At 39.8% G+C, this 25655-nt stretch overlaps 1 protein-coding gene across 1 annotated transcript in view; it reads right to left on the bottom strand.

Moving 5' to 3' along the window:
• MNS1 (meiosis specific nuclear structural 1) overlaps window positions 1-25443 on the bottom strand; it is a 100689-nt gene extending 75246 nt beyond the window's left edge. The window contains exon 1 of the mRNA XM_066343240.1: window positions 25387-25443. Within this exon, the coding sequence (XP_066199337.1) occupies window positions 25387-25416 (30 nt within the window). The 5' untranslated portion in view covers window positions 25417-25443. The remainder of the gene's footprint in view (window positions 1-25386) is intronic.
• Between the last annotated feature and the right edge of the window lie 212 nt (window positions 25444-25655).

Raw genomic sequence — 25655 nt, 5'->3', positions numbered from 1 at the left:
CTCCGTCACTGTATCTCCTGCCAGCTCTTTCTCTTTCACCCATACCAGCAGAAGCTTCTCCATTTCTTCATGGATATTTGTCCTTAATTGGGACAGAATTGTAATTCCTTTCACTGAATTTGCACTTTTGATGGCATCCGTTTGTTTAAGAATGGTACAAATTGTAGATGTATTGTGGTTGTACAGCCTTGCCAGTTCAATCACTCGTACACCACGCTCATGTTTGTCTGTTATTTCTTGCTTTATTTCTATCGACATCATTCTCTTCTTCTTCTCACCACTGTTCTTTACACTCACTTTCTTCGGCCTCATGATAGCACACAAAAAAAGTTAGTAAAAAATGCAAAAATAATGCAAGAACAAGTACAGTGCATGAGATTCAACTTGATTCTGCAGGTAATACGTGAGAAAGAACGAGATGCTGGTGTTGTGCTGCCGATACTGGACCTGTGCCAACATGCCAACTAGTGACAGCTTCCTGAATCACGACTAATATCTCAGAATTCTGCTCGGATCTCGAACAAAAAATATGGACCAAGTTGCAGCTCGTATCTTAAAAAATCCGTATGTTGGTCTGCTTGTATCTCAAGGTACCATTGTACCCCCTCCTTCACCCAATTCATGCCCAATTGTTTTACTGACATGTTCAACCCCAGTTTAGGAGGTTTTTAAGTCCATGTGGCTATCTTTTGTTCAGATTTTTAAAAATCAAATATAAAGAAGACAAGTAACAAAATTAAGAACTTGAGTCTATCTACCTTACCTATCCTCTATTTGCATATAGACACCCTAACTGTCATGTATCTATCATTACTAAGAAAGAATGTACTTCTTTTTCAAGCATATATGAAATATTTATTCAAATCAACTATGTAACAGGCCACAATAAATTCCAATGAATCAAATGATACAGTATTACCTGACCAAATACTACTCAACCACAAGAAATGGTGACATAGTATCATTTACAACAACATGGATGGACCTTGAGAATATTATACTGAGTGAAATATAAGTAAATCAGAAAAAGCTAAGAACTGTATGATTTCACACATAGATGGGATACAAAACTGAGACTCATGGACATAGATAAGAGTGCAATGGTTACCAGGGGGAGGGGGACGTGATGGCAGGGAAGGGGAACGGGAGTTGGAAGGGTGTAAGAGGGACAAATATAAGGTGACAGAAAATAATTTGACTTTGGGTGATGAGTATACAGTACAATGTCATAGACCAGTGGTTCTCAACCTGTGGGTCGTGACCCACAGGTTGAGAACCGCTGTCATAGACTGTTCAAATGATGTGGAGATGTTTACCTGAAATCTATGTACTCTTATTGATCAATGCCACCCTGTTAAATTTAATTTTCTAAAAAAAAAGAAAAGAAAAAAAATCAGTACAAGAAAAGAAACTTTAAAATATATATATCTGGGAACTAAAACCTGTACCAAAACTCTTTGGTCCTTTAAGGAGAAAACTTAAAATTAAATGGTATTAAAAATATGCAGGTCAGTCCTGGCCAGTTGGCTCAGTGGTAAAGCCTCAGCCCAGTGTTTGGATATCCTGGATTCAATTTCCAGCCAGGGCACACAGAAGAGGCGACCATCTGCTTATCCACTCTTCCCCTTCCCCCTTCTCTCACTCTCTGTTTATCTCTCTTTCTTTCTCTTCCTCTCCCTCAGCCATGGCTTGATTGGTTTGAGTGCATTGCCCTGGTGCTGAGGATGGGTCCATGGAGCCTCCACCTCAGGCACTAAAAATAGCTCAGTTGTGAGCATGACCCCAGATGGACTGAGCATCGGCCTCAGATGGAGGTTGCCAGTTAGATCCCAGTCAGGGCCCATGCAGGAGTCTCTCTATCTTTCCTCCTCTCACTTGGAAAAGAAAAAAAATTTTCAGGTCAAAATTTGTAGGACACACTAGGCTCTGGCCGGGTATCTCAGTTGGTTAAAGTGTCATCCTGATAAACCAAGGTAGTGAATTCACTCCCCGGTCAGGGCACAAACAAGAATCAATCAATGAATGCATAACTCAGTGAAATGGAAAATCATTCTCTCTTTCTCCCTTCCTCTCTCTTTAAAATCCATCAATCAATCAATAAAAATTTGTAGGACACACTCACTACTTAGAAAAAAATTTATAGATTTGATAAATTTATATTTATCGAAAAAACAAGAATGATTTGTTTCTGTTTTTAAGTGAGAGAAGGGTAGATAGGCAGATTCCAGCATGCGCCCCAACCAGGGTCCAACCAGCAACCCCCATCTGGAGCTGATGCTCTAATCATTAGAACTATCCTCAGCTCCTGGACCTATGCTTGAACCAGTCAAGTCACTGGCTGCAGGAGGGGAAGAGAGAGAAGGGGGAAATGAAGGGGAAGAGAAGCAGATGGTCGTTTCTCGTGTTTGCCCTGACCGGGAATCCAACCCAGGACATCCACATGCTGGCCAATGCTCTATCCACTGAGCCAGTAAGAGCACAAGAGTGATTTAAAACTAATGAGTTAAGTTCTTACCTCAGGAAGTTTGAAAATGAAAAACAGAGAAAGCCCAAATGAATATGTAGGAAGGAAACAGTAAATATAGGAAGTCAATAAAATACTGACCAACAACAGCACCAAAAAAAGAGAGAAATTTAGTTAAAGCAATGCCTGGATTTTTAAAAACAAAAAATAGAGAAGTTTCTGGCAAGAATAATAAAGGGAAAAAAGGAGAAATTGGGAATAAACAAAACACAGAAAGAAATTAGCAATTTAAATTATACACTCACATACATGCACACCAATATTTTTGAAAACTTAGACAAGAGGAATAAATGACTATGAAAGTACACAAAAGCCAAAAATGATGCAATATGAAATCTAAAATGTGAAAAGACCAAAACCACTAATGAAATCAGAAACCCAATAAAAGAATTCACCTTTCCATAAACAGAATTAAAACCCTACATACCCAGACTGTTATACAAGTAAATTCTCCCAAGTATTCTAAAAAATACAATTATTACCATATGCAAGTCATTCCAGAAAGGAGAAAAAGAGTAAAAGTTTCTCAACTCACATTATGAAGTCAGTAAAATCTGAATTCAAATACAAAACAATGGTAATGAAAGAAAAATTAGACCCATCTCATATATGAAAATGTATGTGAAATTCTAAAAAAAAAAAATAGCTAACTAAATCTAGCAGTGTTTTAAAAATAATGTCTAATAATAAAATAGAATTTATACTAAGACTGAAGAATAATTTTATAACAGAAAACCTGTCCATGTACATCATCATATTAATAAACTAAAAAGAAAAATTACACAATTATCTCATAGAAGCCTATAAAACTATTTGAAAAAAATTAACTATTTGAGCCCTGGCCAGGTAGCTTAGTTGGTTAAAGCATCATTCAGGGAGTGACGTCACGGAAATGGTGCCGTGAGCAGCGCGTCCGACAGATCTCCCCAAAATCACAACAAATTTATCAACTAGAAACAGAAAAATTTATCCTCGGAGCATTCCAGAGTTCCACACAAACTGAAAGCGAAAGGACTGTTATCACTTGAATCTGAGAGACGAGGGTGTGGAGAAAGCTAACTACCGCAGGGACGTTCATTCAAGCCGCGGAGGGAGTTCGCCTGTGTGCTATCAACAAGACCACCCTCAGATGCCAATAAGAAAGAGGAAATCGAATATTATGGATACAAAAGAGATAACACAAATAGATGTGGAAAAATCTATGGAGAAAAGACTTAACATATTGGAAGCCTTGGAGCTAAATGACAGAGAATTTAAAATAGAAATCTTAAAAATACTCAGAGATATACAAGAAAACACAGAAAGGCAATTTAGGGAGATCAGAAAACAACTCAATGAACACAAAGAATATATTACCAAGGAAATTGAAACTATAAAAACAAATCAAACAGAAATGAAAAACTCAATTCACGAGCTGAAAAACGAGGTAACAAGCTTAGCTAACAGAACAGCCCAGATAGAAGATAGGATTAGTGAAATAGAAGACAAACAACTTGAGGCACAACAGAGAGAAGAAGAAAGAGACTCAAAAATAATAAAAAATGAGAAAGCCCTACAGGAACTGTCTGACTCCATCAGAAAGAATAACATAAGAATAATAGGTATATCAGAGGGAGAAGAGAAAGAAAATGGAATGGAGAATATACTCAAACAAATAATAGACGAGAACTTCCCAAGCCTGTGGAAAGAACTAAAGCCTCAAATTCAAGAAGCAAACAGAACACCAAGTTTTCTTAACCCCAACAAACCCACTCCAAGGCACATCATAATAAAGATGACACAAACCAATGACAAAGAAAAAATTCTCAAGGCAGCCAGGGAAAAGAAGAGTACAACATATAATGGAAGGCCTATTAGATTATCATCAGATTTCTCAGCAGAAACTCAACAAGCTAGAAGAGAGTGGACCCCAATATTTAAAGCCCTGAAAGAGAGGAACTTTCAGCCAAGAATACTATACCCATCAAAGCTATCCTTCAAGTACGAAGGAGATATAAAAACATTCACAAATACAGAAAAGATGAGAGAATTTATCAGCAGAAAGCCCCCACTCCAGGAAATACTAAAGGGGGTTTTCCAACCAGATTCAAAGAACAAAAGAAAACAACACCACAAGTAACAGCTCCACCAAGAACACAATAAAACCAAACTTAAACTGTGACAACAAAGGAAAAAAAGGGGGGAGAGGATGGAGATTAACAGTAGCAAAGGACGATGAAGTGCAGAAATACTCATAAGATAGGGTACTACAATGAATATGGTAGGTACCCTTTTCATTACTTAATGGTAACCACCCTTGAAAAAATCACCACAAAAACACTTGACTTAAAAAAGGTAGCAACAGAGGAAAGAAGTATGGAACACAAACAAACAAAAACAAATGATAGAAAAACAAAAGAGAAGAATCAAACAAGATACAAAACTAACAGAAAGCAATTTATAAAATGGCAGTAGGACACCCACAAGTGTCAATAATTACACTAAATGTAAATGGATTAAACTTACCAATAAAAAGACACAGAGTAGCAGAATGGATTAAAAAAGAAAATCCAACTATATGCTGCCTACAAGAAACATATCTAAGCAACAAGGATAAAAACAAATTCAAAGTGAAAGGCTGGAAAACAATACTCCAAGCAAACAACACCCAAAAAAAAGCAGGTGTAGCAATACTCATATCTAATAATGCTGACTACAAGACAGAAAAAGTACTCAGAGACAAAAATGGTCATTTCATAATGATTAAGGGGAAGTTGAATCAAGAAGATATAACAATTCTTAATATATATGCACCAAACCAAGGAGCACCAAAATATATAAGACAGCTACTTATTGACCTTAAAACAAAAACTAACAAAAATACAATCATACTTGGAGACCTCAATACACCGCTGACGGCTCTAGATCGGTCATCCAAACAGAAAATCAATAAAGATATAGTGGCCTTAAAAGAAATACTAGAACACCTGGATATGATAGACATCTACAGGACACTTCATCCCAAAGTGACAGAGTATACATTTTTCTCTAGTGTACATGGAACATTCTCAAGAATTGACCATATGTTGGGCCACAAAGACAATATCAGCAAATTTAGAAAAATTGAAATTGTACCAAGCATATTTTCTGATCATAAAGCCTTGAAACTAGAATTCAACTGCAAAAAAGAGGGGGAAAAACCCACAAAAATGTGGAAACTAAACAACATACTTCTAAAAAATGAATGGGTCAAAGAAGAAATAAGCGCAGAGATCAAAAGATATATACAGACAAATGAAAATGAAAATACGACATATCAGAATCTCTGGGATGCAGCAAAAGCAGTAATAAGAGGAAAGTTCATATCACTTCAGGCCTATATGAACAAACAAGAGAGAGCCAAAGTAAACCACTTAACTTCACACCTTAAGGAACTAGAAAAAGAAGAACAAAGACAACCCAAAACCAGCCAAAGAAAGGAGATAATAAAAATCAGAGCAGAAATAAATGAAATAGAGAACAGAAAAACTATAGAAAAAATCAATAAAACAAGGAGCTGGTTCTTTGAAAAGATCAACAAAATTGACAAACCCTTGGCAAGACTCACCAAGGAAAAAAGGCACAGGACTCAAATAAATAAAATCCAAAATGAAAGAGGAGAGATCACCACAGACATCATAGATATACAAAGAATTATTGTAGAATACTATGAAAAATTATATGCCACCAAATACAACAATCTAGAAGAAATGGATAAATTCCTAGAACAATACAACCTTCCTAGACTGAGTCATGAAGAAGCGGAAAGCCTAAACAGACCAATCAGCAGGGAGGAAATAGAAAAAACTATTAAAAACCTCCCCAAAAATAAAAGTCCAGGCCCAGACGGTTATACTAGTGAATTCTATCAAACATTCAAAGAAGACTTGGTTCCTATTCTACTCAAAGTCTTCCAAAAAATTGAAGAAGAAGCAATACTTCCAAACACATTTTGTGAGGCCAACATAACCCTCATACCAAAACCTGGCAAGGATGGCACAAAGAAAGAAAACTACAGACCAATATCTCTAATGAATACAGATGCTAAAATACTAAACAAAATACTGGCAAACCGAATACAACAACATATTAAAAAAATAATACATCATGATCAAGTGGGATTCATCCCAGAATCTCAAGCATGGTTCAACATACGTAAAACGGTTAACGTAATACACCATATCAACAAAACAAAGAACAAAAACCACATGATCTTATCAATAGATGCAGAAAAGGCTTTTGATAAAATACAACACAATTTTATGTTTAAGACTCTCAACAAAATGGGTATAGAAGGAAAATATCTCAACATTATAAAGGCCATATATGATAAACCATCAGCCAACATCATATTAAACGGTATAAAACTGAGGACTTTCTACCTTAAATCAGGAACAAGTCAGGGTTGTCCACTCTCTCCACTCTTATTTAACGTGGTGCTAGAAGTTCTGGCCAGAGCAATCAGACAAGACAAAGAAATAAAAGGCATCCATATCGGAAAAGAAGAAGTAAAGGTATCACTTTTTGCTGATGATATGATCCTATACATCGAAAACCCGAAGGTTTTTAGAAACCTTCAAAAAGATTATTAGAAACAATAAACCAATACAGTAAGGTCGCAAGATACAAAATTAACATACAGAAGTCCATAGCCTTTCTCTATGCCAACAATGAAATATTAGAAAACGAACTCAAAAAAATAATCCCCTTCACGATTGCAACAAAAAAAATAAAATACCTAGGAATAAACATAACATAGAATGTAAAGGACCTATATAACGAAAACTATAAGGCATTATTAAGAGAAATAGAAAAAGACACAATGAGATGGAAAAATATTCCTTGTTCTTGGATAGGAAGAATAAATATAATTAAAATGGCCATATTACCCAAAGCAATATATAAATTTAATGCAATTCCCATCAAAATTCCTATGAGATTTTTTAAAGAAATGGAACAAAAAATCATCAGATTTATATGGAACTATAAAAAACCCCGAATAGCCAAAACAATCCTAAGGAAAAAGAATGAAGCTGGGGGCATTACAATACCTGACTTTAAACTATATTATAAGGCCACGATAATCAAAACAGCATGGTATTGGCAGAAAAATAGACACTCAGACCAATGGAACAGAATAGAAAGCCCAGAAATAAAACCACATATATATGGTCAAATAATCTTTGATAAAGGGGCCAACAACACACAATGGAGAAAAGAAAGCCTCTTCAAGAAATGGTGTTGGGAAAACTGGAAAGCCACATGCAAAAGAATGAAACTCGACTATAGCCTGTCCCCGTGTACGAAAATTAATTCAAAATGGATCAAAGACCTAAATATAAGACCTGAAACAATAAAGTACATAGAAGAAGACATAGGTACTAAAATCATGGACCTGGGTTTTAAAGAACATTTTATGAACTTGACTCCAATGGCAAGAGAAGTGAAGGCAAAGATAAATGAATGGGACTACCTCAGAATAAAAAGTTTTTGCTCAGCAAGAGAAACTGATATCAAAATAAACAGACAGCCAACTAAATGGGAAATGATATTTTCAAACAACAGCTCAGATAAGGGCTTAATATCCAAAATTTACAAGAACTCATAAAACTCAACAACAAACAAACAAACAATCCAATAAAAAAATAGGAAGAGGACATGAACAGACACTTCTCCCAGAAAGAAATACAAATGGCCAACAGATATATGAAAAGATGCTCAGCTTCATTAGTTATTAGAGAAATGCAAATCAAAACTACAATGAGATACCACCTCACACCTGTTAGATTAGCTATTATCAACAAGACGGGTAATAGCAAATGTTGGAGAGGCTGCGGAGAAAAGGGAACTCTCATCCACTGTTGGTGGGACTGTAAAGTAGTACAACCATTATGGAGGAAAGTATGGTGGTTCCTCAAAAAACTGCAAATAGAACTACCTTATGACCCAGCAATCCCTCTACTGGGTATATACCCCAAAACCTCAGAAACATTGATACGTAAAGACACATGTAGCCCCATGTTCATTGCAGCACTGTTCACAGTGGCCAAGACATGGAAACAACCAAAAAGCCCTTCAATAGAAGACTGGATAAAGAAGATGTGGCACATATACACTATGGAATGCTACTCAGCCATAAGAAATGATGACATCAGATCATTTACAGCAAAATGGTGGGATCTTGATAACATTATACGGAGTGAAATAAGTAAATCAGAAAAAAACAAGAACTACATGATTCCATACATTGGTGGAATATAAAAACGAGACTAAGAGACATGGACAAGAGTGTGGTGGTTACCAGGGGTGGGGGGAGGGAGGACATGGGAGTGAGGGAGGGAGAGAGTTAGGGGGAGGGGGAGGGGCACAGAGAACTAGATAGAGGGAGGCAGAGGACAATCTGACTTTGGGCGAGGGGTATGCAACATAATTTAATGACAAAATAACCTAGACATGTTTTCTTTGAATATATGTACCCTGATTTATTAATGTCATCCCATTATCATTAATAAAAATTTATTAAAAAAAAAAAAAAAAGCATCATTCAGATATGCCAAGGTTGTGGGTTTGATCCCTGATCAGGGCACATACAAGAATCAACTAAGAATGCACTCTGTTCTGACCAGGCAGTGGCGCAGTGGATAAAGCATCGGACTGAGACGTGAAGAACCCAGGTTTGAAACCTGAGGTCAACAGCTTGAGCCCAAGGTCCCTGGCTTGAGAAAGGGGTCACTCGCTCTGCTGTAGCTCCCTCCCCCCAGTCAAGGCACACATGAGGAAGCAATCAATGAACAACTAAGGTGCCGCAATGAAAAACTGATGCTTCTCATCTCTCTCTCTCTTCTTGTCTGTCTGTCCCTCTCTCTGTCTCTCTGTCTTTGTCACATAAAAAAAGGAATGCATAAATAAGTGGAACAACAAATTGATATCTCTCTGTCTCTCCCTCCCTCTCTCTCTCTCTCTGAAATCAATAAATAAAATATTTTTAGCCTGACCAGGTGGTGGCGCAGTGGATAGAGCGTCAGACTGGGATGTGGAGGACCCAGGTTAAAGACCCCGAGGTCGCCAGCTTGAGCGCAGGCGCATCTGATTTGAACAAAAGCTCACCAGCTTGGACCCAAGGTTGCTGGCTCGAGCAAGGGGTTACTCAGTCCGCTGAAGGCCCATGGTCAAGGCACACATGAGAAAGCAATCAATGAACAACTAAGGTGTTGCAATGAAAAACTGATGATTGATGCTTCTCATCTCTCCGTTCCTGTCTGCCTGTCCCTGTCTATCCCTCTCTCTGACTCTGAAAAAATTAATTAAATAAATAAATAAATAAATAAATATTTTTAAAAATCAACTATTTGTAATGTAAAAACACAAACCACAAACTCTGAGATAACTAGGAATAGAGGAGACATTCTGAAACTTGTTAAGGCTCTATATTGCTACCTGCAGCAAATGTAATACTTACTAGAATTACTTTAAATGCAGCATTTTAAGAAAATCAGGAACAAGGCAAGCAAACAGCTATCATCACTGTTCAGCATAAGTTTGGAACTCCCGGCCAGTGCAATTAGACAGAAAAAGAAGTAAGAAGGAAAAATAGTGAGAGGAAAGAGTTTTTATTGTATCATTATTGGCTGATGACACTTTTACCTACATGGAAAATTCTCTGAATCTGAAGAAGAGAGCTAGTGTTTTCATTACACTAACAATGATTAAAGAGAAAAATTTAGAAATGACATCACCACAATAACAACACCACCTATGTAATATCTAGGAATAAAATATTAAAGCATGCATAAGACCACAATGAAAAAAAAATAAACAAATTTTAAGGATATAAAAAAAGAATCTAGCCCTGGCTGGATGGCTCGGTTGACTGGACCATCATCCTGAAGCTCAGAGGCTGCCAGTTCGATTCCCAGTCAGGGCACGTACAGGAACAGATGTTCCTGTCATTTTCCTGCTTTCTCCCTTCCTCTCCCTAAAATCAAAAGAATAAACATTTAAAAAGAAAAGAATTTAAATAAATGTAAAGATTTTTTATGTTAATGGATAAAATGACTTACACATTTTAAAATATCAATTCTCCCCAAATTAGTCCATAAATGCAAAAAAAAAAAAATCCCAATCTAAATGTCAGCAGCAATTTTTGAGAAGTTTGACAAACACTCCAAATTTTATGTGAAAGAATACGAGTCTATGGGTAACATCAATTTTGAAAAAGAAGGATGGGATTGGGAGACATTTACCCTATCCAAAAGAGATATCATAAAGCATCGTGGTAACGCTATGGAAATAGATCCAGTGATGGGATTCAAATAATTTAACAACTGGTTCTCTGCCCTAATGACCATTTTATAAATAATAAAACAATATACCTAAAGGTAGTTCATTATTTCATGCATTTAATACTTAAATAAAAACAATAAAACAGGGACACAAAACTAGATTATAAGAGTTTTAAAACATTAATGAAAAATATTAAATAATACCTGATAAAAAACAATAAAACTATTATTTAAGATATTTCCATATTGTGTAACACAAAGCTGAAACAAATGACAGCTTGTCACCCCTGGTTGTTTGGCACTTTTTCTCTTTACTTTATATGTTTGTTTACTGAAGAAACAAATGCGAGGGAATTAAAATGTAGTATTTCATTAAGGGTATAAGTTTTATGGAATGAATAAATAGATATTACAAACATAGTTTTATCAAATTTTTTTCACCTAGGGGCAGAATGAACATTACTACAGGTGCTTAGAATACGCTGTTGCACCGATGAATGTTAAAAAAGAGTAAGCAGAAAAAAACAAGAACTACATGATTCCATACATTGGTGGAACATAAAAATGAGACTAAGAGACATGGACAAGAGTGTGGTGGTTACCAGGGGTGGGGGGAGGGAGGACAGGGGGAGAGTTAGGGGGAGGGGGAGGGGCACAGAGAACTAGATAGAGGGTGGCGAAGGACAATCTGACTTTGGGCGAGGGGTATGCAACATAATTTAATGACAAGGTAACCTAGACATGTTTTCTTTGAATATATGTACCCTGATTTATTAATGTCATCCCATTACCATTAATAAAAATTTATTTAAAAAAAAAAAAAAAAAAAAAAAAAGAGTAAGCAATGTAAATTTGTGGTTTCCACATTGAGCAATTTCCCAGGCGCCTACCTTAGAACCCTGATTAAAGTGCCATTTTAACAATTGGTTCACCAAACTCAACAAAAAATTAGGTATTGGTTCTGTCAAACCGGTGTGAACTGTCTGAATCTCAGCATTGGACACATTGAACCATGAAACAGAATTTGAGTCCTCAGAAATAAACCCATGATTATTTAAGTACTTGCTAAATGAAAAAAGTGACACCTCATATCAGTGGGAAGAAATGGATTCTTTAGTAGATGGAGTGAGGTTAATGATGGAGGAGTCATTGAGAGGACATAACTGTTGGCTGACCCAAGAGCTGGACCCAGGCCGTCAAAGGCTCCTCACCCCCTCCATGTCCTTAGAATGTATAGTCTGCCTACCATTCCCAAAGTAGGAGCTATTTCAAGAACATAGCCTTAGGACAGGGGTTGGGAACCTATGGCTCACGAGCCAGATGTGGCTTTTTTGATGGCTGCATCTGGCTCACAGACAAATCTTTAATAAAAAAAATAATAACGTTAAAAATATAAAACATTCTCATGTATTACAATCCATTCATTTCCTACCACTCATGTTCATGGTTGCGGGTCACTGGAGCCAATCACAGCTGTCCTCTGGACAACACCAAATTTTTATTGGATAATGCACAACATACACAGGTCGTCGTATGGCTCTCATGGAATTACATTTTAAAATATGTGGCGTTCATGGCTCTCTCAGCCAAAAAGTTTCCTGACCCCTACCTTAGGAGATTAAAGTGTGGTTGAGGTCATCTGGACTGAATACCAGACTAAACCCAGTTAAGGCCTCTATATAAACTTTTAAGATTCTGGCAGGTGGATCTGGAGATCTACTTATCTTGTGGCCACCCAAGACAAGCCTCTTAGATAAGTTCCCTTGCTTATTAAAACTTCCATCTACTAACTTGGAGTGGTTGCCCCTTTCTTCGGTCTCTTCTTGCTGTACAGGTGTCAGTTTGCTAACCAATGGGTAACTTTCTCACTATTTGAAGAAAAATAAATTTAGATCCCTACCTTATACTATACACAAAAGTGAACTTCTGACCAATAAGAGATTTAAAACTATGGGGCCAAAAAGAGAAAACGTAAAAAGGTATCTTTGTCCATTTGGGGGTTGACAGAATTGTATTAAATGAGACCTAAAAAAGTGTATATATCTTAACATACAGAAAAACCCCTGATGTATTTGACTTTATCAAATTGAGTATTTTTGTTTGATGAAGAACACTGGATAAAATAACAGGGGACGCCCTGGGAAAACATGTTTGCAATGATTAAAAGAACCAAGGCATTAATATGTAAATATATAAGGAATACCTACAAATAAATAAGAAAAAGAAAGAAAACCCAGCAGAAAAATAGGGAAAGAACATAAACGAGAAATTCACATAAAGGGAAATCTGAACAGTAGAGAAATATATATTAAAGTGAGATTCCACTTGACATATGTAAGTGCCAGTAGAAATTACAAAGTCAGGAAATACTGAATGTTGGTGAGGATGAAGAGACATAGTATTTTCATGTCTTATTATTGTGAGTGGAAACTGGTATAGCTGATCTGCAGAGTTATCTGCCAGTGATTGGTAAGCCAACAATTCATAAAGCTCATATCTGCATTCTTGAATACATATTCTAAAGAAATTCTTACCCAGTTCCATAATAGGACATATATGAGGATGTTTATTGCTGCATTGTTTGTTTTACAGGACAGTGTACCTCTTGTTCAACTTCAGGGGAAAGGATCTGAAAATGTGAATAGTTTCTGTGGAATGTTATGCAGATATAGGAAGTGATAAAATCAATATACATAGAATTACAAGAGAGATAAAAAACATAGTGTTAAATGAAAGAAGTGTTCTATCACAATACCGTTTGTATGAATTAAAAACACATATACAAAAGAGCAGAGGATAAGTTACAAGGATACATAAATATCTGAGGACACCTCCCAAATCTATCCAAGTGGCTGCCTCTGTTGGGAGCAAGTATGGGCATGAGGATCATGGTTGAAGGAAGAAAAAAGAAATAAAATAATATAATGAAATAGATGAGGGGCTGTGCATAGACCCATGTCAACAGGGTGTCGTGAACCAGCTCTTAGCATTTGAGAGAAGTGGGTCAAAGAAAGAAAGAGATTGCAGAGCACTAACCTGGCCTGAGATTAATCTCTATAATCAAAAGGGTCAGAAGTTTTACTTCCTGTCACCTGTAAAATAATACTCAAGCTCCTTAGCAATACATTCAGAACTTTTCGTCATCTGACCCTTGCTCTCTTCAACCTCATTGAACTTTTCTACACTTCTGTCCCCTAAGGATGCGTTGGACTGTTTCATTCCTCTGGGTCTTTGCACCTGGTACTCCCACTGCGTGGAATGCTTTATCCCCACCGGTCCAGCTGACAAACTCCTATTCATTCAACATGGCCCCCTTTGTGAATACTTTCCTTGACCTTTCTCCTCCTTCACTCGCTCTCACTCCCTTACATACTCCTATCAGGGCATTCAGCACACGGCATTGTAATTTCTTCTTCACATATCTCTCTCCTGCACTCGATCATGAGCTATTTGATGACATGCTTCTGTATTATTTTGGCACTCTTAGAATGTAGTTAGAATATACAGGCTCCCTATAACTATTAATTAAATGAATGAATGAAATCTCAGTCGTGGGAGTTTGTAGAGATTTTTAATGAGCCTCTATCTTTATGCCCAGAGAATGTAATAAAAAAGTGGTAGGAAAACACCACTGTGTAGTGTTACGAAGGCTGTAATGATAGAGGAAGGACTGTGAAGCTAAAGATGTGGGAGAAAGTTACAGCTGGTGTCAATGATCCTGCCACTTCCTCCCCTTCTAGTGGAATTCCATCTCCACTACTCTATAGATAGCAGCAGGCACAGTGTCAGGAGATACATTTGCTTAGCCTCTTTGACCACTTGATTTGCCCTGGACTGCTGCTGTGATTGCCATCTCCTTTGTGCCTTCCCAAGCTGCCATCTCCCCTCAGTCTTGCAGCTTTAACCTCGTTAGAATTGAACTTGATATTCTGATGATGATGCAATGACCTGGGGCTGGCTCATCACTTAGATCAAGCAGGTATGACCTGAGGTGCTCTGTTCTTTCAGTGCAACTTCCTGCCCACAATAATCCCAGCTGTCCTGCCGCTATGACTGATTTTCTCTTGGTTAGAATCAGGCAAGTCCCAGGCTATCCAAACCCTCATTGTAGACTTTAAAGACAGTGCCTTGTAGACACCAACATATGTATGCCCACTATCAGGTCATCACATTAGCAATTTCATTATCTAGGCCGGGGATCTGGAAGTCCATCCTCGTGAGATTAGAGGAAACAGCAGGAAGGAAGGGGAGGTCAGGGAAGGTGTCCCTGGGCCAGGCACAGGCAGCTAGGAGAAGGCACAGAGCAGAGATAAAGACAGAATGGGCTTAGCATGGACAAGGATGTATAATATTATCCATCTCCCAAGTTTATTTCCTGTTCTCCATACTTCTTCCATTCTTATTATGAAGTTCTTACCTGGACAGCCTTTGTAGGTATAATTTTTCTTCTTTTTTATCTACTTCTTTATCTTCAAAGGGTCTCCCCAAAGACATCTTTTTACCTCCGCTTGAGTTTTCATCATGAAACTCACTCTAATCCCACCTCCAGTATCCCCAATAAACTCCCAATGTAAAGTTAAACTGATCGGGCTGAAGGTCAGTCACATTATACTTAAGCATAGGGAATATCAAAAACATTAGGACAGCCTGACCAGGCAGTGGCGCAGTGGATAGAGCGTCGGACTGGGAAGCAGAGGACCCAGGTTCGAGACCCCAATGTTCGCCAGCTTGAGCGCGGGCTCATCTGGTTTGAGCGAAGGCTCTCCAGCTTGGACCAAGGTCTCTGGCTGGAGCAAGGGGTTGCTCGGTCTGCTGAGGGCCCGCGGTCAGGGCACATATGACAAGGCAATCAATGGACAATTAAGGTGTCACAATGCGCAATGAAAAACTAATGATTGATGCTTCTCATCACTTCATTCCTGTCTGTCTGTCCCTGTCTATCCCTCTCTCTGACTCTCTCTCTGTCTGTAAAAAAAAAAAAAAAAAAAAAATTAAGAATAGAACTACCATATGACCCAGCAATCCCTCTACTGGGTATATACCCTCAAATCTCAAAATCATTCGTATGTAAAGACATATGCAGCCCCATGTTCATTGCAGCATTGTTCACAGTTGCCAAACCATGGAAACAACAACAAAAAAAAACCAAACACACACACACACACAAAAAAACATTAGGATACACAGTACAGATTTCTGCAGTTACACTTTGATAAGCCCGGAAGCTGTGGCCATTTGGGCTCCCTCATGGGAATTAAAAAACATAAAACAATCTTCAGGCAATAACACTGAGTCTGCCTCCTCACAGAGAATAGGAATCAATGGAGTAAGACTCAGCATCAGTGAGCTTGGTACCGAATCTAATTATTCTGTGGTGTGAACTTGTTGTGGGAAATTTAACAATTGGTATTGACTTTTAAACATTTCTGAATATATATATATAAAACCTAATTTAACCATGTATTTCCTAGTATTATTGAGAATGAAGCAAAAAAATTGGGAGAGGGATCAAGTTTTTCTTACTTGTTGCAAAGGGACAAATGGAACTAACCCTTAAAACCATTAAATTGCTTATATATTTATGAAACCCACTTTTTTCTTGACATGAACCTCAAACTCTAAATGTCAGTTTGGTCAATTAAAGTGGTATGTGCTGCTTGTATGTTTATTCTTTGCCAACCAAGAATTATAATTTAAGAAAAGAAAAGGCAAAAAATATGTAAAAGAAAGAAAAGACATAATCAAAATCTAGTATGAACCAACGTGTCACTACTTTTCTCTACTAGGAGTCACCTACGGAGTGAAGAAACAGTCTAAGGTAGCAGAAATTTATGTAGGCACTGTCCAATTTAATCCAAGTGCAATTCAGCTCCCTAAAAATGCTTTAGCAGAACGTGGATTTTACAAAACAGAGTTGTGACTATCCACTAGTTGGACTGAAAGACATTTTAGACTTCCGATAGTAGCTTTAACTAACAAAGTCCATTTACTGAGCATGTAGTAAATACATCAGGCCCTATGCTAAGCAGTTGTATTTACATTAAATATTACAAAGCTAATTTCAGAAATTGGAACATTAGACTTAGAAATAGTAAAGAACTAGACCATAATTTCATAGCAATTATGGGCAAAGCAGAGATGTCAATGTGGTTCCATAAAATTCTAAGGCAGTGGTCCCCAACCTTTTTTGGGCCACGGACCGGTTTAATATCAGAAAATATTTTCACGGACCGGCCTTTAGGGTGGGACGGATAAATGTATCATGTGACCAAGACAAGTGTCAAGAGTGAGTCTTAGATGGATGTAACAGAGGGAATCTGGTCATTTTTAAAAAATAAAACATCGTTCAGACTTAAATATAAATAAAACAGAAATAATGTAAGTTATTTATTCTTTCTCTGTGGACTGGTACCAAATGGCCCACGGACCGATACCGGTCTGTGGCCCGGGGGTTGGGGACCACTGCCCTAAGGCATAAGTTCTGTCTTCCACTCCACACACAATCTCTTTCAGAAGTGCCTTAGAGCCACCAGCAAATGGTTTTGACATCCTTGGGCAGGAAACTTAAACACTTGAGACTATATTGGATAGTAAACAGCCCAGAGTCGTTTGGAGACTCACCTGCTGTGTAAAGTGAATGATCAATGCTGATATGAATAAAAAATAAAACAACTACTTAAGAATAAGGCCGTTTTTCTGGTGCACCTTATTTATACAATTACCTTACTTTGCTTCTCCTTTCACTTGTAACAAGGGTAGAATTTAGATAAAACAGTAATGTGCTTTTCTCATTTGCTTCCCGGAACCCAAGACTTTCCTCCTAGCCTGTGTTTCCACCAGAGACGTGTGTGCATTTACTGCTGGTGGTGGCTCTAAAAGGCAGCTAACGAGAGTGAAGAGTTAATACTTAATGTTTGATAGTCAAAATATAATTTTGCAGAAAATTGTTAGAACCAAAGCCAGATGGTTTTCTCCAGACAAGATTTCCAAATTTTCTTTATTTCCCCTTGGACATATTAAGCACTAACTATGGAAGTACCAATTCAAAGTGTTCTCTCATATTATAAAGAACTCTCATATTATAGGAAGATACTCCTTCCACTATTGTGGCTAGGCCAAGGAGCTTATTGTCCCATGGTAAGAGTAAGAATATAATATATAATATAAAATATAATAGACAAAAAATAAAGGTCAGGAGAGAAAAAATTATTTTTCTGATCATAACAGATGGTGTGAAGAAGGGAACCAGAGACAATGGGCTCCAGAGGGTCTGTTTTCTCTCTCTTTTTGGGGCAAAGCTTTGACACAGGGTGTCTATGGAAAGTCCAACCAAACTGAGGGACACACAGGATGCAGGGAGGGACTAAATCCTTTGTTCCCATGTGCCCTGGTTCTGAATTGGGGGTACTTTTACTGCCATTCTTATGAACTTCTGTATGATTCTTGTCAAGTACAAGAATTGGTGAGGTGCCCTCACAGCAGAGGCTTGAAGTGAACTCCTCAGGCCAGGCTTCCAGGTGGATCCCATTGGAGCCCTTAGTAGTAAGGGTACAGGGGGAGGGTCTCCAGGAGTGAGAGTGAGGGGAAGGCAAGTCAGCCACAGAGACTCTAGACTAGGGGTCAGCAAACCGTGGTCCATGGGTCAAATCCAACCTAGTGGTCTATTTTTAAAGTAAAGTAAACACCCATTCATTTATATGTTGTCCATAGTGATTGTGACAGAGACTGAGTTTACAAAGCCTAAAATATTTATTATATGGTTCTTTATGAAAAGCCTGCCAACCTCTACCCTAGACCTTATGAAAGGCCTCAGGACAAGCTGCAATAAAGCCAACATGAGATGGTACCTTGGAGGAACCAGAAGATACCAAGAAAACTCCAGGACCTGGATTCCTTTCCTTAGTCATCAGGTCACATAACATAAGCCAGTCCCCTCCTTTCAGGCACCCAGAAGCTGTCCTGCAGAAATGCTGGAAAAGGGACTAAAGACTGAATTAAGGCCCTGGCCTGTTGGCTCAGTGGTAGAGCGTCGGCCTGGCGTGCAGGAGTCCCGGGTTCAATTCCCAGCCAGGGCACACAGGAGAAGCGCCCATCTGCTTCTCTACCCCTCCCCCTCTCCTTCCTCTCTGTCTCTCTCTTCCCCTCCCGCAGCCAAGGCTCCATTGGAGCAAAGTTGGCCCGGGCGCTGAGGATGGCTCTATGGCCTCTGCCTCAGGCACTAGAATGGCTCTGATTGCGGCAGAGCGATGCCCCAGATGGGCAGAGCGATGCCCCAGATGGGCAGAGCATCGCCCCCTGCTGGGCATGCTGGGTGGATCCTGGTTGGGCGCATGCGGGAGTCTGTCTGACTGCCTCCCTGTTTCCAGCTTCGGAAAAATACAAAAAAAACAAAAAAAAAAACAACAACAAAAAACCCAGAAGACTGAACTAAGACATTCAAGAGGCTGAGCATTTTTACCTAGAGAAACTGAGTATTGTCTAAAAGGATGGTTCTATCATTTCATTAGATTGGCTTGGATACAGATTCTTCAACATCAAAGGGTTAAGATTCTTGAGCAATGCCTGACCAGGCATTGGTGCAATGGATAGAGCATGGGACTGGGACACAGAGGACCCAGGTTCAAAATCCCAAGGTCTCCAGTTTGAGTGCAGGCTCATGTGGCTTGAGCGTAGGCTCATCCAGCTTGAGCTTGGGGTCACTGGCTTAAGCATGGGATCATAGACATGACCCCATGGTCACTGGCTTGAGCCCAAAGGTTGCTGTCTTGAAGCCCAAGGTTGTTAGCTTGAGCCCAAGGTCACTGGCTTGAGCAACGGGTCACTCATTCTGCTATAGCTCACCGCCTCCCCCCCCCCCCCTCAAGGCACATAGGAGAAAGCAATCAATGAACAACTAAGGAGCTGCAACTAATTGATGCTTCTTATCTCTCTCTCTTCCTGCCTGTCTGTCTCTATCTATCCCTCTCTCTGTCTTTGTCACACACACAAAAGTAAAGATTCATGAGCAAGTTCATATCAGTCACAGATAAAGAAATTACATTCCCTCTGAACATCACATAATGTGGCAGAAATGTTAAAGATACTTTAAACCTCTTCTCTCATTGCATAGATAAGGAAACAGTGTCCCTGAAAGACCATGTTCCTGAAGTTAGGTAGAGGGTAAACTGAGACTAGAATCCCTGATCCAGTTGTTCCAAACACCAGGTTTTCAAGGAGAGGGGGGAATTATTAGTGCTGTATCCTCAAAGTCTTGGTAGGAAAGAGCACGAACATCAAAGAAATGAAGAGAGTTGGATAAAAAAACTTTACAAAGGCGTGGCCAGGGTTTAGGTGTACAACAGGGAAACAGGGAGAGTGCAGTACACCAGGGCTAGCGTCAGTGGGGAGCTCCTAACACCCAGGACTGGGCCAAGGGGTGAGGTACTGCAATCAACAAGACTGGAGGGATGCAGCAGGCTAACTCAGAGAAACCTGCTGGAGAAAATTCCAAGGAAATAAGTCTCCTGACTGCACACTCTCCTTCTACACTTTTATCTTCTTGCTAGCTTATTCCATTAGCTGAATCCAGAGTACGCAGAAGCTCTATAGAGAAGTCTGTAAAATTCAGCCCCCCCCAACGTACAGAAAAGGATAGAAATAGTATCTAAAAGAGAAAATAGAAAAAAAAATAGTACCATCCTATAAAACAGTACCTGAAAACATGTCAGGCATATGGTAGGTGCTCAAATATTTTTTGAATGAATAACTTGATGAACGAGTGAATGTTTACTGCTGTTAAAGCCATCCTTATGAACTTTCGCATGATTCTTGTCAAGTACAACATCCAGCCAACAGATCATCCATCCCAGCAGGAGAGTTCTAAAGAAAGACATTGCTTCCCCCCAACGGAGCCTGGAGCTCCCATCGTGTCAGGGTTATCAGCGGTAGGCTTTGCATTTGTGATTGTATTAGTTTTCTATTGCTACATAAAAAACTACTAAAAATTTAGAAGACAAAAACAACACAAATTTATTATCTCATAGTTTCTATGGATTAGGAGTCCAGGCATGGGAAAACTGGTTTCTTTGCTCAGGATCTTACTGGGATGAAATCAAGGTGTTGGATAGGGTTGGGGTCCCCTCTGGAGTTTGGGGCCTCTTTCAGGCTCATTCAGATTGTTCCCAGGATTCATTTCCTTGCAGCTGTAGGAATGCGGGTTCTGCTTTTGCTGGCTGTTGGCCAGGGGTTGCTCTCAGCTCCTAGAGGCCGCCTGCCCTCAGATTCACCTACAGGTCATGTCCCATAAGCATTCTCACAGGTCCAATCTCTCAGATCTGCCCACATAACTCCCCTCCCCCCTTTTTTTTTTACAGAGACAGAGAGAGAGTCAGAGAGTGGGATAGACAGGAATGGAGAGAGATGAGAAGCATCAATCATTAGTTTTTTGTTGCGACATCTTAGTTGTTCATTGATTGCTTTCTCATATGTGCCTTGACCGTGGGCCTTCAGCAGACTGAGTAACCCCTTGTTCAAGCCAGTGACCTTGGGTCCAAGCTGGTGAGCTTTGCTCAAACCAGATGAGTCCACACTGAATCTGGCGACCTTGGAGTATCGAACCTGGGTCCTCCGCATCCCAGTCCGACGCTCTATCCACTGCGCCACCGCCTGATCAGGCCATAACTCCCTTTTGATGAATTAAAAGTCAATTTATAAGTAACCTGATGTGTGGTACCCCATATTTACAGGTTCTGCCTACACTCCAAGGGAAGCCAGGTACAGAGGTGTGCCCCAGGGGCTGGAATCCGCAGGGCCGCTGTGGAATTCTGCCTTCCATAGCGATACAAGTTCTAGCACTCTTCAACGTTCCTAGATTTGTTTTTTTCAAGTCAACAGTCTGTTTACACCCAGAATCTTTTCATTCTAGAGTGTTTTATTTCATTTTGACTTGGGAATCTAGCCAGGCCATTTGTGGTTTCAGAGATGTGTGCTGAGGAGTCTGGAGCACCAGTGGCTATGCTTGCGTTTTAGATCCACTCCTGACCAGGGAGTCAACTAGGTCTGACGTCAGTCACGAAAGAAGAGAGAATGGTGGCTTTAAATTGTGGAAATACGATTCAAAGCACCAAGTGCCTTATAAATCCAGATCAGATTTCTTTACATACTTAGCCACATTTGCTTGGCTCCAAACGTCACACACATGATAGATAGCCAGAGTAAAAAATAATTTGTAGATAAAATCATGAAGAAGTAAACCAACTGCAGACCACTTACAACCAATCCAAGAGAGCATTATTGGACCAAATAATGTTTAAACTTAATACCAAAAATAACAGTATTTTTATGTTTTCCTGATGATATTTGTAAGATAAAAGCAATTATGCAAATTGCCATATTAGACTCTTTTTAAAGATTTTTTTTTCATTGAAAAATGAAGAAAAAAATCCTACTAGTAAATACAAGAATTCAATTCCACAACTTAACTCTCTTTGAATCTTTAAAAACAAAAACCGAAAACAGGGCTCTTGCACAAGGTGAGATCATATTGAGTGTAGACTTTTAGGATTTTAAGGTGAAATGTATCAGACAAGTTATTGTCCATAAAAACTTTGCATATTCTCTTTGGATTTTGCTTTGGGTTTTATGAGAAAGGATTAGGATTTTCAATATCCACTTGAGGCAGGCATCCCCAAACTACGGCCCACGGGCCACATGCAACCCCCTGAGGCCATTTATCCGCAGCCCCCTGCTGCATTTCCGGAAGGGGCACCTCTTTCATTGGTGGTCAGTGAGAGGAGCACTGTATGTGGCGGCCCTCCAACGGTCTGAGGGACAGTGAACTGGCCCCCTGTGTAAAAAGTTTGGGGACCCCTGAAGGTTTTCTTCCAGAATCCTACTGAGGCCAGGGAAGGAAGCAGGGGGGACTGTGGGATGGTTGGTAGTAGTGTCTCCGTTGAAGCTACCATATGGCATGGACTGATTTTGTTACTGCAATGATCACATTTTGCGGAAAGTTCATTAATGAATGCAGTTTGATCAGGGTATGATGAAGCGAGGAGGAGAGATTGCTCGGATTGTTCTGTGAACTCCCTGCTCCTCCCACTTTTTTTTTTTTTTTTTTACAGGGACAGAGAGAGAGACAGAGAGAAGGATAGATAGGGACAGACAGACAGGAACAGAGAGAGAGATGAGAAGCATCAATCATCAGTTTTTTGTTTGCGACACCTTAGTTGTTCATTGATTGCTTTCTCATATGTGCCTTGACCATGGGCCTTCAGCAGACCAAGTAACCCCTTGCTCAAGCCAGCGACCTAGGGTCCAAGCTGGTGAGCTTTTTTTGCTCAAGCCAGATGAGCCCATGCTTAAGCTGTCAACCTCGGGGTCTCAAACCTGGGTCCTCCACATCCCAGTCCGACGCTCTATCCACTGCGCAACCGCCTGGTCAGGCTCCTCCCACTCTCTTATCATCTCACTACCCCTTTCCCTGCGGTGTCGAGCACAGAAACCACAGGGGAGAGAAGGTAGAGGGGAGCAGGAGACACAGAGAGAAGTGCTGTGGGGAGTGCTCTGGGAATCACTCAGGAGTGGTCCTCACCTCCTCATAGATGCGATAAAAAGAAAGTCTTCAAATACGGAACTGGAGAGTATTCCACCAGGTTCCACCTTTTCTCACACCCTAAACCCTAAATTCAATCATGTTAACCTGCTAAGTCAGAGTTGCCATCATCATAAAATGCTACTATTGACCACTGGGTTAGCTAATATATTTAAGAAGTTATGTACTAACTACAAAGGCAGATTACATTTTAGAAAAAATTCAGGGAGCTTTCCCCTTACAATCCAGACAAACAATAGCTTCCCTGAAGGCCCCACTGAGCTCATTTTCTCTTACATCTCATTGGGCAGAACTGGATTACATGGCTACCCCTAGCTGCAAGAAAGTGATTTCTTTTTAAACTGACACATGGCTGCCCCAATCAAAATGGAGTTCTGTCAATTCCCAGTCAGGGCACACAGGAGAAGCGCCCATCTGCTTCTCCACCCTTCCCCTTCTCCTTCCTCTCTGTCTCTCCTGTCTCTCTCTTCCCCTCCCGCAGCCAAGGCTCCATTGGAGCAAAGTTGGCCCGGGCGCTGAGGATGACTCCATGGCCTCAGGCGCTAGAATAGCTCCAATGGCAATGGAGCAACACCCCAGATGGGCATTGCCCCCTGGTGGGCATGCTGGGTGGATCCTGGTTGGGCTCATGAGGGAGTCTGTCTGACTGCCTCCCCACTTCTAACTTCGAAAAAATACAAAAAAAAAAAAATGGGTTCTCTTAACATAAGACAAGAATTTGCAAACTTTTTCTGTAAAGGGCCATATAGAAAATATTTTAGGCTTTGTGGGCCAGAAGACATCTGCTGCAACTGCTTGGCTCTGCCCTTGAAGCATGAAAACAGCCATAGGCAACAAATACGTGGTGAGGTTGTGTTCCAATAATACGTTATTTATAAAAACAGGCCACCAGCTGGATTTAGCTTGCAGACGATGGTTTGCTCACTCTTGATGTAGGAGAAAGGCAACTAGCAGGGTCTGCCATCCCATCTGTCTGATTTTTAATGGTTTATTATTTTTTAGTAATATGCCACATGTATTTCAACTGTATATGACAGATGTCTTTTTAAATTGAAGACAAACATTTCATTGCCATATGCAACCACAAACCACATCTGCATGCTCTATGAGGCCGTGCAACATTCAGGTATAGATCCAACCGAGCCTTCAAATGGCAGTTACCCACTAAAATGGTTTTGCCATTCACAGATAGAAAAGCACAATATATAGATTCCCCCCCCCCAAAGTCTGATAGTGCTAAATATACATTACTCTTTTGGGAATTCTATGCAAAATACATAATTAATATAGTATGCATACTTATGGCAAGGTTAATTGATTGGGAATACTAGTTAGGCCATTTGCAAAGGATCTGGTAATGGCTTAAACCTACCTTCTAATTCAAATTGTTTATCCTTTCATTATAATACTAACTGTACACAGAGATATTACAGAATTACATACACAAAAGTCCTTATTGTCAGTATGACTGAAGACGGCGAAGTAGAGACACAGCCCTTTGGACGCCACGTCCCCACCGCCACACAAGAACCGAGCTTAGTCCCACAGCACTAGTACCTCCAACCAGGTCACCAGAGCTAACGGTGATACACATTCAGAACAATTCTACACCAACAAAAAAAGCCTGGTTATTTTACTTCAGTGACCTTAGCAACAAGAAAAATCATTGAAATCATTGTCATAAATGGCTTTAACTAGTACAAAAAAGGAATGATGGGAAAGTGCCAAACTTCGGCGTATAGAAATGAAAACAACTCATTACGACAATTCAAATGACACTTGGTGTTAAAGAAAGATCCAAGTGCAGCGACTGTATTCCAATGCTGCGACATATACGGCACAGGTGTGGCACAGGCCGCCACGGTGACGGAGGCCTGGCAAAATATCGATGATCCTAGTCTCACCTGTTTGTGCTTAAGGATTGCTCCCCACTCCCCTTCCCCACCCTGCATTCTAGTTCCTGACCATACCGGGACAATAAGGATCAGCAGACAAGGCATTCCACGTTTGGGAGGGGCGTGACCTCTGGGCTGTCACGAGATGCTGTTTCTAATTCTCTCCCGATGTAGTGTGTGTGATTCTGCGCAAAGCGGGGTGCAGCTACACCGGCATCTTAGTCCTGCCCGTCACTCAAGCGCAGGAGGGCCCCACTGCGCCACCGTCTAGAAGTTACAAGCAAAAGCGAAGAAGTGGCTGTCACAAGATGATGAATGGCTGTCCTTGGAAGTTTTGATTTGGA

Source organism: Saccopteryx leptura, chromosome 6 (genome assembly GCF_036850995.1).
Source record: "Saccopteryx leptura isolate mSacLep1 chromosome 6, mSacLep1_pri_phased_curated, whole genome shotgun sequence".
NCBI lineage: Eukaryota > Metazoa > Chordata > Mammalia > Chiroptera > Emballonuridae > Saccopteryx > Saccopteryx leptura.
This window is presented reverse-complemented; position numbering and strand designations above follow the sequence as displayed.